Genomic DNA, 13,802 nt, shown 5'->3' on the forward strand with positions numbered 1-13,802 from the left:
AGAAATTCAGTTATTCATTTAACAAATATTTAGTGAGCACATAGCCTAGGCTGGGCCTTGTCCTGGCCACTGAAGACACAATAGTATGCCCAGATAGCAGGGGGTCAAGCCATGATGGAGCTACATGGAGATACTTTCAAGGCATCTGGCTGTAATGGAGACAAGTGCTGGAGGAGGGCCTTTTGTAAAATAGGAAACATGGAGAGACTTGAGAAGGTGGACATGCTAATAGGAAGGAATTAGCAATGGGACAAGTTGAAGACAGGAGAAAGAGAAACGACAGGCAGAGATTTATGAGGTAAGATGTGATGTGGGGTTGTAAGGCAGAAAACACTTTTTTTAAAGAGATTTGGCAGATAGTAGGGGAAGCTGTAAACAATATACAGCAAAGTATTTGGTGCAAACTGCACGTCAGCAGATGGGTGAGAGTTCACACAGAAGGAGCAATTTACATTAGAGAAAAGAACTGCGGCAGGCAGCAACCTCTAGAAGCTGGAAAAGGCAAGAAAACAGATTCTCCCCTAGACACTCCAGAAAAAAACGCAGACCCAGCAACACCCTGAGACCCATGTCAGACTTCTGAACCACAGAACTCTAAGATAAATTTGACGTGTTTCAAGCTACCCAAGTTTTTATATGGGTAATTTATTACAGCAACAATAGAAAATCAATGCAAGAATCTCTTAACACAGAGAGAATACAAGAGTAATCTCAAAAAATCATAAAAATAAATTTGAATACAGAAAAGTGATGGGCAAATTAAGGGTTTTAATGGATCACCACAGTACTCAAGCTGGAGAAAGAGGGGCTGAGGGAATCCTTAGGCCATTCCCATGATTCCACTAGTGGTATATGACCCCAGGTCACCCCCTTTCAGCAACTACCACAGGTGACAATTTTTGCCCCACCCCAACCTGTTCTGCTCTCGTTTCATAGGAAGGATACAAACTATAAAATTCTCAAAATTCACTTATATTTTAGCTCATACATATTGTAGTTTTTATACAGGCCTAATTCTAAGAATAGTGAATAATATTTTGAATCCCCTATTATACCTAGGAGCCCTGATGGTAGGTCTAGCAGTTTCTATCTGGCAGTGATCTCTGTGGCCCAGGTTCATATGCCAGGCAGGGAACCTCACCACCTGTCTGTCAGTTGTCACACTGTGGCAGCTGCGTGTTGCTGTGATGCTGAAAGCTATGCCACCAGGATTTCAAATACCAGCAGGGTCACCCATGGTGGACAGGTTTCAGTGGAGCTTCCAGACTCAGACAGACTAGGAAGAAGGACCTGGCCACCCACTTCCAAAAAACTGACTATGAAAACCCTGTGAACAGCAGCAGAGCATTGTCTGATATAGCACTGGAAGGTGAGAGGATGGCGCAAAAAGACCGGGCAGGTCCCACTCAGCTGTCCACAGGGTCACTAGGAGTCGGAATCCATGGGACAGCACTAACAACAAATTATAGCTAATACAGACAGTGCCTTATCGATAAAAATATATGATACAGTCAATTCTGCTATGATGCCTCTTTCTGAATTTGTTCCAATGTGATTAATATATATTTGTGAGCATAACGCAAATTTTTCCTTTACTTACATGCAATTTTGTTGCAAGAAACACTAGGTGAATGCAGAAAATCGCACCCAGTTGAAGAGAACCACATAGGAATACACAGAACACACACATACTACCCCTCAAACCTCTTCCAGCTGCCCCAGTGTTACGAGCCACACTCATCCTCATACTGTGTTACAACTTCCCATCCTATTTCACATAACCCTCCTTCCACCACTTCACCGCAATTCACAAGCTACCACCTTTCCACTTCCACAAGCAGACTTCAGAGCTTCTTCCAGATTAAGTATTACAGTATTTATATACTTCTTAATTGTATAAGATGTGTAAAATGTGCTGTCATTTTCATCAGGGACAATCGTGACGATTACTGGGGCTGCTGGGACTCGCCAGAGCATTTAGTCCACTGCCTGTGTGTTGCAATGGCCATCACAAGGAAGCTCCGAGCTCTGCCCCTCAGTGGTGAAGAGCCCACACCCGAGAAACCACATGGCCCCACATCTAAGTAGTGCTCAATCCCAGGCCGCAGCAGGGACTCATGGTCATGTTAGCTCTGTGAACAAGGAGACCACACGGAGCTCACTTCCCTCCTGTCGACTCGTGTTTGACGTGAAACTTACAGACATCCTGCTCCACCCACATGTGCACTCCAGCTATGGTTTGTCTGGACTCTGCTGCGCAGGCTGGTTTTTGGACACCGACTCACCTACTAGGTTCTTCAATCTGTCCTTTCCTCTAATTTGAGGCAAAATTTTGGACTCTGACTTGATGGTATGCCTAAATGTGCTTTTCTAAACAAACACTCCCATGCTGGGATAATCTAGAAATTCTGAGTATGGACAGAACTGGAAATCTTTAGCCCCTACAGGCTCAAAATTCCTCACCTTCCATGATCTGCTTTTTATTGCTACTGCTCAGGAGCCAGAAACGACCTTAACTCTCATCATAATCTGGAAGACCCATCAAGGTTGTGCTATTCCTGTTTCAAGATCATAACCATCACTACTCAATAAAGTGACCTGCACCACCACCCATCATTTAATAAACTACCCTCCACTATGGTGTACCATTCACAACAATTTTACTATTAGCCCATAAGCCTCAGCAACAGATCATCCCACATTCCATTTCCAGAAATCTATTTTCTCACCCAAGAGAGAGGACAAGCCTGTCTGCTGCTAAGGTCAGACAGTAAACAAGCACAGTGGCTGTGGTGGTGGTCTTGAAAGGCTAGTGGCCTCAAGACCAGGAAGAGCATTTGGCACTTAGCCACAGGCCTGGTCATTGCAGGAACTGGCAGGAAAACAGAAAGGGACCATTAAACTTGGGGTGAGTCTTGGAGTAGGTATGACACATCTCTGTTGCCAAACATGAACTCAGGGGGAAAAAGACACTCACCTGCTTACAGGTTCCTTTGTGTACGTCAGTTTCTAAGGAAAACAAAGACATAAAAATGACTGTGTGACTCAGTGACAGTTATTCAGCAGTAAATAAAACTTATTAACAGAGAACACTAATGCCCTAACATTACAGAATGTACGCTGTTATTCGCTCTGGTTAGACCAATAGTTAAAGCAAGGTACTAACAATGCCGAGTTTGTTTTGTGACTGTGGGAACACCCAACGCTCAGTCTCTGTGTACCCAAAACTTCCTGTGCTCTCTCTAACAGGCACAGATGAGCAGACTTTACCTGCTAGTCATTCCAAAAAAGGTCTACAAGATAGAGATCAGTTGAGTTTTACATTAACCTTCTAAGGACGTAGAATCAATGTATTTTGTGATCTAACGTATTTATAGAATCTCTCATCCTAGAATAACATAAGCACTCGACAAAATAACTGCTAAGTCTGTTTCTCCAGAATTCAGACATTTAAAAGATAAGTTGTATCAATAATTGGATTATTCCGCTGGGGCATTCCAAAGCAAATTGTCCCCAAGTCTCCTCTAAATTAGTGGTTTTATTTTGAGACCAGTTATGAGAAAAAGAACACAAACTTGGAATCAGAAGACCTAGTTTCAAGTCCCGTTTTCTTTTGCTTAGCTATGGAGGCAAATCCCAAAATCTCTCTGGTGCCAGGCCTCGATTTCCTCATCTGTAAAATGGAGACCATTACTCTACATAACTCTCACGATGTTTATAAATAACTCACTGATCTTCCTACTCTACAGACTCCCCTGGAACAATCGCAGCCACTCCTACGGTCAATTACTCCCTCACGGCTGATGACTCCTATAGCTATCTTTATAACCGAGACCATCCTCCTTCGCTTCAGACCTAAACATCAAGCAATAACTCACATTTCACAGATGGCTCACAATAATACATTCAAGAGTGAACTCATTCTCCTCTGCAACATTTACAAGCTGCTTCCCTGCCTGAGCTCTCGATCTTAGTCATCAAGCTAGAAACTGAGAGACTTCCTGAGCCATTCCTCCATCCAATCCCACTCCTATCTCATCCATCACAGAGTCCCACTGATCTGTTTTCCTACTTACATTCCTCATGCTCCCTTTCTCCATCTCATGGTCTAGTTAGGACCCTCCTCCTCGGCTTGGAGCAGCGCCTGTCTCTCTGCTCTAGTCTTGGCCCCTCTGATCCATCCTATGGTCTACAGAAACCATCATGATCTTACTAAAATCCAAAACTATCCAAGCAGCTCCTGTGACTCATCCACGTACAATCTGTCAGCTACAGAGTTAAATCCAAACTTAAGTTCCTCACTTTTCCAGTCTGATCTCCCGTCACTTCTAGTCTACGCTCCTGTGCTATCAGCCCAAGCCATTCCCTACAAACACTTGGCTCTTGCTGTCCCCTCTGCCGAGAACGTCCATCCTCAACTCCTCCTCATTTAGCTAACTTGTCCTTGTATTTAAGACTCAATCCAGGCTACACATCACCCGCTTTGTCTGCATGTTCTACTAAATAATCATTGAAAGTGTATTTCCTATGCCTTCAAATCTTAGCTTACTAAAACTTCCGCTTGCAAGAGACACCTTCCAATGTAACATCACGAGAGGTCGTTGTTATGGTAACGCTAACTCTACATCATATACATTTGCTGCTATATAAGTTGATCCTATATCACAGACACAACTGAGACTGACAATGCTAATATAAATATAAATATGTATATTTGTGTGCACGTATAGATATGTGTGCGTTTTTTTTCATTGAATAGCTATCCCATATTAGCCACTGCAATTTGAAAAACTGTTAATGATTGAGAAGGGAGACCCAATGGCATAGGGGAGAGATCATAAATTTTGGAAGAGAAGTGGGTTTGAACGTAAGCTCCAGCCCATCTGGTTTTGTGATCCAGGATAAGGAATTTAATAACCCTGATGCTTAGTGTCCTTATCTATAAATTGGGGACATTACTACCTCCCTGTAGTGTTGCTGTTTATTAGGTAAAATGTTTTTAATGGACTTAATACATAGCCTGGTACATGGTACATACTGAATAACTGGTAACTATTCTAATAAGTATTAATACTGAGCAGTTAAAAGTGTGACAAAATAAAAAAATGTAATACCTTGGCTTAAAGCATGAGGTACCATAATTAAAAGTTCAGTTCATTTCAAAATACACAAAACCCTGTACACCATTAAAATGTTTATAACCCTGCAAAATTTGTCTTGGGTCCACTCATGTTTATCAGACCATCCTTCTCTCCCCAACTTGCCTCCATTTAATGAGGCAAGTCCCTTTGTAGAACCAAAAGTTAAAAGAAATTAATAGTATGCCTCTACTAGAAGTAAAATTTTAAAAGTAGAAGGAATAGGATAATATATTGTATTACTTTAAGATGTTCTAATCTACTTTTATTAGACCCAAACAAAAACAGCTCAGAGTTATTCAGTCAATAATTCTTTCCTCAGTCTCTCTAAAGTATATCATACTTAGAACCAGTCTTTAAAATAATATATATAAAGTCTATAAATTGCAATAGATAGGAAAAAGACATTGCAGCAATTGTGTATGTACTTTTATTTCAACACATATCTACTGCATATTTACTTTATCATGAAAATGCAAAAATGAACAAACAAAGACATAATCCTTGCTCACAGTTTAGTAAAGGAATTAGTCACATATACAACTAATGATAACAAAAGGTAAGACATAGGACACTAAGGAATGAAGAAAGAATTATGGGAGCTAAATCTGCTAGGCTGGAGTTGACTCCTCACCAGCTGAGGACATGTAGGACTGGAACAGAAGCACAAGGATACAGGGCATATCAGACAGCATGAGCAGTTTACCGCAAATATCTGAACGGTTTCATTTTGTTCTCATGAATACATGCGTGCGACATGAAAAGGGAAAGGTGGGCAGGTAGTTTATCTATATGTATGCTTATTAATCCTTTGCTAAGAATAAACTAAGTAGGAAACAAGTAAGCAAACTGATTAATTAGAATCATATTTATACTTTATCAAACGTTTATTCAATGAACTATATCCTCTATCTTAATTAGAGTCATTGGCATCCACTCTGAATTAATAATATACAAAACTTTGCAAGAATGTTTGACTCTCACAGATTAATATTCTTAGCCTAAATCTGTGCTGAGTATTACTTCCAAACATTTATGTTTGTTAACAAGCCCGAGCCTCCTCCTGGGTTAAAGACGTTTGCTGTCATGTCCGAGCCAGGGCTACAGAGAGGCGCGCCCAGCAGCTCACTCAGACAGCCTAATGCAACAAGAGCGAGCCACTGCAGGGGCTGCGCATTTGCTTCCCCCTGCTTTAGGCCTTGGCCGTGTACACGCACTCCTACAGCAGCGCAGCGGCTCCTTCCCTTGGGACCACACTTACCTTCATAATGAGGCTCCTATGTTCCACAGACTCGCTAAAATTTGTGGCCATTTCAAGTATCGTTGTGACTCCATCCTCACACAAATTCATCCAGTAACGATATTCTTCACGCCCAGGAAGTCGATCCCAAAAAGTCCGGAAGGCTTCCCACACAGCTTCCTGGCACACTGGAAAATGGACAGAGAGGCAGTTTATTGAAAGCTATAGCACTCTGGGCTTCTCGCAATGCACACGGCCCTGTTTATTCAGATTCCCGAGACACTCTTGCCCACAGCATCCTTTCTAGAGGGACATGAGAACGATTCTCAGTCAAAACCCTTCTGTTTATATATGGCCCATTCAAACTCTTCAGATTTGAAGAGAATTGCTGTACTCCTCACTCCTTTCCCTTGCAGAGGGAACTGATTCACCTCCTAATTGCTGATTTCTTAAAAAAAAAACAAAAAAATCCATGTTTATGCTTTACAAAAGTGGGGCTGATGCTGAGTTCACTTCAATAGGTGAATGGATATACAAACTGTGGTACATCCATGATGGAATATTATTCAGTGATAAAAAGACATGAGAGGGGCCAGCCCAGTGGCGTAGTGGTTAAGTTTGTGATCTCCACTTTGGTGGTCTGGGATTCGCTGGTTCGGATCCTAGGGTGGACCTACACACTGCTCATCAAGCCATGCTGTTGTGGCATCCCATATACAAAGTAGAGGAAGATGGGCACGGATGTTAGCTCAGGGACAATCTTCCTCACAAACCCCAAAATGTCAAATATTATTATCATTTTGAATTCTGGTTGTCTGACAGCTATTTGATGGAAGAAGATAGTCTGAACCAAAAAAGAACTCTTCGGCTTTAAGAGAGAGTAAAATACATGAATGTTGAAAGTTTTTCTATCGACTGGTTTTCCAGGGTTGAACTAAACCTTTGGTTGCAAACGTAGTTTCTCCTTCAGTGAACTAACTGCATCCTTACTACTGCTCTTTAGAACTTCTGATCCTACAGCACACAGAAGACTCCAGAGGGGCTGACTGAGGCAGAGCGACCACTTGTGGACTCATAGTTCTTCCTTTCTACTTCTTCAAACTTCCAAATGGAAGTTTAGGACACACCAGAAGACAACACAAAGGTGAAAGTCTGGGTTGGTAAAAACAAGCAAAAAGTAAATGTCAATAAGGTCTGGTTATGAAATGAGGTGATTCAAAGAAAGTATTGAAGATTTTCTGAGACCGAATAACTACATATCTATAAGGGAAGAGAAAATCTCAATAACTTCTTCACAATATATACAAAAAATAATTTGAAACATGAAGGGTAATACTATGAAGGTCCTAAAAGAAAACACAGAAGAACATCTTCAAGACTTGAGGATAGGAAAAGATTTCATAGACAGGACATAGAAAGCAACAACTATCAAAGAAAAAAAACCTGAGATTAGAATTCATCACAACCAAAAACTTCTAGTCATCAAGGACATTATTAATAAAAATGAAGAGACAAGCCATACCTCTGGCAGAAAACATTCAAAATACATGTATCTGACATGGAACTGGTATTTAGCTTATTTAAAGAATTTCTACAACTCCCTAATAAAAAGGCAAATACTCCAATTTCAAAAACATGTAAAAGACTGGAACAGACACTTTACAAAGGAAGAGATACAAACAGCCAATGAGTATGTGGAAAAAGTACTCACTATCATTCATCTTCAGAGAAATGCAAATTAAGGCATCCACACGTAAACCAGAATGGGTGAAATTTTTTAAATGGACAACACCAAATTTTGGCAAGGATGTGGAGTAATCAGACCCTTGTTTTTGGTAAGAATGTAAAACAGTAGAACAACTTTGGAAAAAAACACTGGTAGTTTCTCATATAACTAAATACACAACAAACCAGCAATTCCCCTCCTAGGTATTCCTTCAAGAGAAAGGCAAGCATATATCCACAGAAAGACTTACGTTCAATGCCAGAGCACCTTTATTCACAGCAACTTAAAAATGAAAATAACCCAGATAGCTATCAAGAAGAAAATAAAAAAACAAATGGTCACACAACGGCATCAAAAGGAACAAATTACTAATTCATGCAACAACATGGATGAATCTCAAAATGCTGAGTGAAAGAAGCCTTACACAAAAGAGTACATACTGTTCTATTTATATTAAGTCCTAGATGGGTGAGACTAAGCTATGGTTTAAAAGAATCAGAAGGGTGGTTGCAGGTAGGGGATGATAACTGCCTGGGAAGGGAAATAAAAGAACTTTCTTGGGTGATACTGCTCCAAAATTTAAGAGAGGTTTGGATTACACTAGTGTGTACATTAGTCAACACTCACCAAATGGTATGCTTATGTTTATGCATTTCACTCTATGTAAATTTCACTTTTTAAAAATGTAAACAAATATTAAGCTCTATTAACAATACTTATGCTGAAGTGTGCAGGGGGTGTCTAACTTATGAAATAAGTGTGTGGTGTCTCTAACTTATGAAATACACCTAAGAAATAAGACAGTTGGTTAGATAGACGTAGGAAAGCAAATATGACATGTTAACTATGGAGCTAGGTGGTAAGAATATTGTGTTCACTATACTATTCTTTCAACTATTCTGTATGTTTAAAATTTTTCATAAAATTCTAGAAGAGCATTATTGTGCACTGAATAAATGTAGTTGGAGCACCCAGAGTGATAGAAATCATACCAGGTTTCACAGCAGGCCTTCTCTGGGCCTCTCTCATGGATTCACAGAAGAATGGCATAAGCTGTCTCCTACAAATTACACTTCGGGGGATGTCCCCCACCTCCTACAAAAAGCTCTCAGCAGTCCAGTGCTTGGTCTAAAAGATCTCAATCAGAAATTCATTCTTTTAGGGTAAGCCTAACCTTAACCAAGAAAATGAAATAAAAGGCATCAAAACTGGAAAAGAAGAACTAAAACTATCTCTATTTGCAGATGACATGAGCTTGTACACAGGAAGTCCTAAGAAATCCACTTGAAAACCTACTAGAACTAATACACAAGTTCTGCAAGGTCACAGGATTCAAGATTATTGTATCCAAGGTACAGGATACAACAACAAAAACCAGTTGTGTGTCTATACACTAGAAATGAGCAAAGCAAAAATGAACACAAGAAAACAATTCCATTTACAAAAGCATCAAAAAGAATAAAACAGGAATAAATTTAACAAACATATAAAAGTTATACTCTGAAAAAGCAAAAAACTGCTGAAAAAATTAAAGAAGATCTAATAAATGAAAAAACTCTCCATGTTCATGGATTGGAAGACTTAACATTGTTAAAATGGCAATATCTGCAAATTGATCTACAGACGCGATGCAATCCTATCAGAACACTGGGGGACTTCTTTACAGAAATTGACAACCAATTCTAAAATTCATATGGAATTGCAAGGGACCCGGAATAGCCAAAACAATACTGAAAAACAACAACAAAAAGATAAACTGAACTCCATCAAAATCAAAAACTTTTGTGCATGAAAGACATCATAAGGAAAGTAAAAAGACAACCCACAGAATGAGAGAAAATATTTTCAAATCACTTATCTGATAAGGGACTTGTATCCAGAATATATGAAGAACTCTTACAACTCAATAATAAAAGATAATCCAGAGCCAGCCCTGATGGCATAGTGGTTAAAGTTAGGTGCTCCTGTTTCAGCGACCCAGGTTCATTTCCCAGTCGTGGAGTCACACCACCTGTCTGTCAGTTGCCATGCTGTGGCAGCAGCTCATGTAGAAGAACTGGAAGGACTTACAACTAGGATATACAACTATGCCCTGGGGCTTTGGGGAGAAAAAGAGGAAAATCAGCAATAGATGTTAGTTCAGGGTGAATCTTGCCCTGAAAAAAAAAAAAAAAAACAGATAACCCAGTTAAAAAATGGCAAAGGACCTAAAGACATTCTTTGAAAGAAGATATTCAAGTACCAAAAAGCATATAAAAAGATGCTCAATATTATTAGTCACTAGAGAAATGCAAATCAAAACCACAAGATACCACTTCACACATACTAGGCTAGGATGGTTATAATTTTTTTAAAAAAGGAAAATCGTAGCACTGGCAAAGATGTGGAAAAATCAGAAACCTCATACACTGCTGGTGGGAATGTAAAATAGTGCAGCTACTTTGGAAAACAATCTGGCAATTCCTCATATGGTTAACATAGAGATACCATAACCCAACAATTCTACTCCTAGTTAAAACTCAAGAGAAATTCCAAATGCCCATCAACTGACAAATGGATAAACTAAATGTGGTATATCCATACAACAGAATGTTACTATTTGGCTATAAAAAAGAATAAACTACTGATACACGCTACAACAATGATAAACCTTGAAAACATTACACTAAGTAAAAGATGCCAGTCACAAAAGACCACATATTATATTATCTCGTTTATATGTCATATCCAGGTTAGACAATCTTTCTATAGAAAGAAAAAGTAGATCGGTGGTTGCTTAGGCCTGGGGAGATGGGCAGGGAGATAGAGGGATAAGAGAGTGATAGCTAATGGGTGTGAGGTTTCTTTTTGAGGTGATGAAATATGTTCTCAAACTGAGGGTAGTGATGGTTGCACATTTCTGCGAATACACTAGAAAATCACTGAATTCTGTACTTTAAGTCAGTGAATTGTATGGTATGTGAATTATATCTCAATAAAACCGTAAAAAATGCAATTCCCTCCAGAAGGAAACACATCCTTAATTTACCCAATAGCTTTCCAGTTGGCAGCTATCTGATAAGAAGGTCCAATTATCTAACTTGGAATAATAGACTTCAGAAAACTCACATTCTGATAGAGGAGCAGAACTGGGGGAAGTCTGGAGCATTCATGAGCTCAGAGATGGAAACCTAGACAGGACACTGCCAGCAGCAGAGAGAAGAGCGACATGAGCACGATTCCAGGGCAGGAGGTACTAAGGAAGTCAAAACTCTACCACAGACAAACACCACATACTTCACTATTTGGCCTAGAAGGAGTTACGTTCAGAAGTTCCATTCTTGTCTAATAATTTTCATGTAGCCTTTCATTACTGCTGAAGATGACTTTCTATTTTTGAGAAGATAACTAATCTACAAATGCCTCTCTTCTGGCAGAGAAAATCTGCAGTGGAAACTGGTGGAGGAAGGGAAAATGCGATGACAATATTCTGAAGAAGGAAATGCCAGCATTTAATCTCTCTTTAATCCTGTTACGAGGGCTCAGGCTGTGCATCTTATCCAGTACAAAGAAATCCAGTACGGAGCAAAGTCTTTTTTTAGGGTAATATATTTTCCTTTCAGAATCATGCAGCCCAAAGCATATGGAACAATCAAGTTGGTGCAATAGGGCAAGAAAAGAAATAAAAGGCATACAAATTGGAAGATAGGAAGTAAAACTATATTTGCAGATGAAATGATCACCTATGTAGAAAACCCTAAAGAATACACAAAAAAGCTACTAGAAATAATAAGTGAGTTGAGCAAAGTTACAGAATAAAAGTTCAATATGCAAAAATCAATTGTATGTATATATACTAGCAAGGAACAATCAAAAATTAAATACCATTAACAATAGCACGAAAAAACTGAAATAGATAAATCTGGTAAAAAAGATGTGTAAGACCTATACACTGAAAATTACAAAACACTGCCGAGAGAAATTGAAGAAAACCTACATAAATGGAGGGATATATCATGCTCGCCCAACAGAAGACTCAATATTGTTAAGATGACAATTCTTCCCAAATTAATCCATAGACTCAACACTATCCCAATCAAAATGCCAGTAGCCTTTTCTGTACAAATTGGCAAGCTGATTCTAATATTTACATGGAAGATAAAGGACCTAGCATAACCAAACAAATTTGAAAAAGAAGAACAAAGTTGAAGAATTTACACTATGTGATTCAAAGATATTATAAAGCTTACAGTAATCAAGACAGTATGGTATGGCATAAAAACAGACAAAGAGCTCAGCGGAAAAGAATGAAGAGTGAAGAAATAGACCCACCATAACGAAGACTGATTTTCCACAAAGGTGCAGAGGCAAGAAAGAAGAAGACTTTTAATAAATTTAACTTTGATCCATATATACTTTATACAAAAACTAACTCAAAGCAGATCATAGAGCTAAACATAAAACCTAAAAATTATAAAACTTCTACAGGAAAAGACAGAAAAATATCTATGTGACTTTGGGTTATGCAAATTTAACGCTAACACCAAAAGCAAGCATGATCCAAAAAACCTGATAAATTGGACTTATAAAAATTTATTGAGGAACTTCTGTTCCTCAAAAGACATTACGAAGAAAACAAAAAGACAAGCCACACCTTGGGAGAAAATGTATGCAAAACATATCTGACAAAGAATTTGGATTTAGAATACATTAAGAACTCTTGCACTTCAATAATGAGACAAACACCCCAATTCTCTTTTCAATGAGCAAAATATTTGAATAGACTCTACACCAAAAAAGATATACAAATGGCAAATGAGTGCATGACAAAGGTGCTCAACATCATTAGTCATTAAGACAACGCAAATTAAAACTATAATAAGATATCACTACATACCCACCAGAATAGTTATAGTTAAAAAAGACTCACTACTATGCCAAGTGTCACAAGGATGTGGAGAAACTGGAATCCTAATACGTGGCTGGTGGTACAACCACACTGGAAAATAGTCTGGCACTTTTCTTTAACTTTTCTTAAAAAGTCAAACAGGGGCCGGCCCCGTGGCTAAGTGGTTAAGTTTGAGCGCTCCACTTTGGTGGCCCAGGGTTTCGCCGGCTCAAATCCTGGGTGTGGACATGGCACTGCTCATCAGGCCATGCTGAGGTGGCATCCCACATGCCACAACTAGAAGGACCCACAACTAAAAGTACACAACTATGTACTGGGGCGGGGGGGGGGGGTCTTTGGGGAGAAAAAGGAAAAATAAAATCTGTAAAAAAAAAAAGTTAAACATACATCTGTGACCCAACCATCCACCCCTATTAGGCAACAGAAATTAAAGCGTATGTTCCCACAAAAACTTGTACACAAACGTTCATGACAGCTTTCTTTGTATTCACCAATAACTGAAAACAACTCAAATATGCCAAAATGTGGTATATCCATAAAATGAAACACTACTCAACAAAAAAGGCAACAAAATATTGATACATAAAAAAATCATGCATGAGTCTCAAAATAATTATACTGAGTAAAAGAAGCCAGACAAAAAAGAGTACACAGTATGATTACATTTATATGTAAAAATGCAGAAGATGCAAATACCACATAGGGATAGAAAGCAGATTAGTGGTCGCCTCAGTCCTGGGGTCAAGGCAGGTACTGAGGGAGGGAGGCAGGGATGACAAAGGCACATGAGAAAATGTTGGGGTGACTGAT

At 39.1% G+C, this 13,802-nt stretch overlaps 1 protein-coding gene across 1 annotated transcript in view; it reads right to left on the bottom strand.

Annotated features, from left to right (window-relative positions):
* The window catches only part of IMPG2 (interphotoreceptor matrix proteoglycan 2), a 66,798-nt gene that overhangs the window by 50,028 nt on the left and 2,968 nt on the right, over window positions 1–13,802 (bottom strand). Inside the window, exons 3-4 of the mRNA XM_046658756.1 lie at window positions 6,400–6,566; window positions 2,978–3,009 (exon numbers count right to left, since the gene is read on the bottom strand). Coding sequence (XP_046514712.1) covers window positions 2,978–3,009; window positions 6,400–6,566 — 199 coding nt within the window. The remainder of the gene's footprint in view (window positions 1–2,977; window positions 3,010–6,399; window positions 6,567–13,802) is intronic.

Source organism: Equus quagga, chromosome 4 (assembly GCF_021613505.1).
Source record: "Equus quagga isolate Etosha38 chromosome 4, UCLA_HA_Equagga_1.0, whole genome shotgun sequence".
NCBI lineage: Eukaryota > Metazoa > Chordata > Mammalia > Perissodactyla > Equidae > Equus > Equus quagga.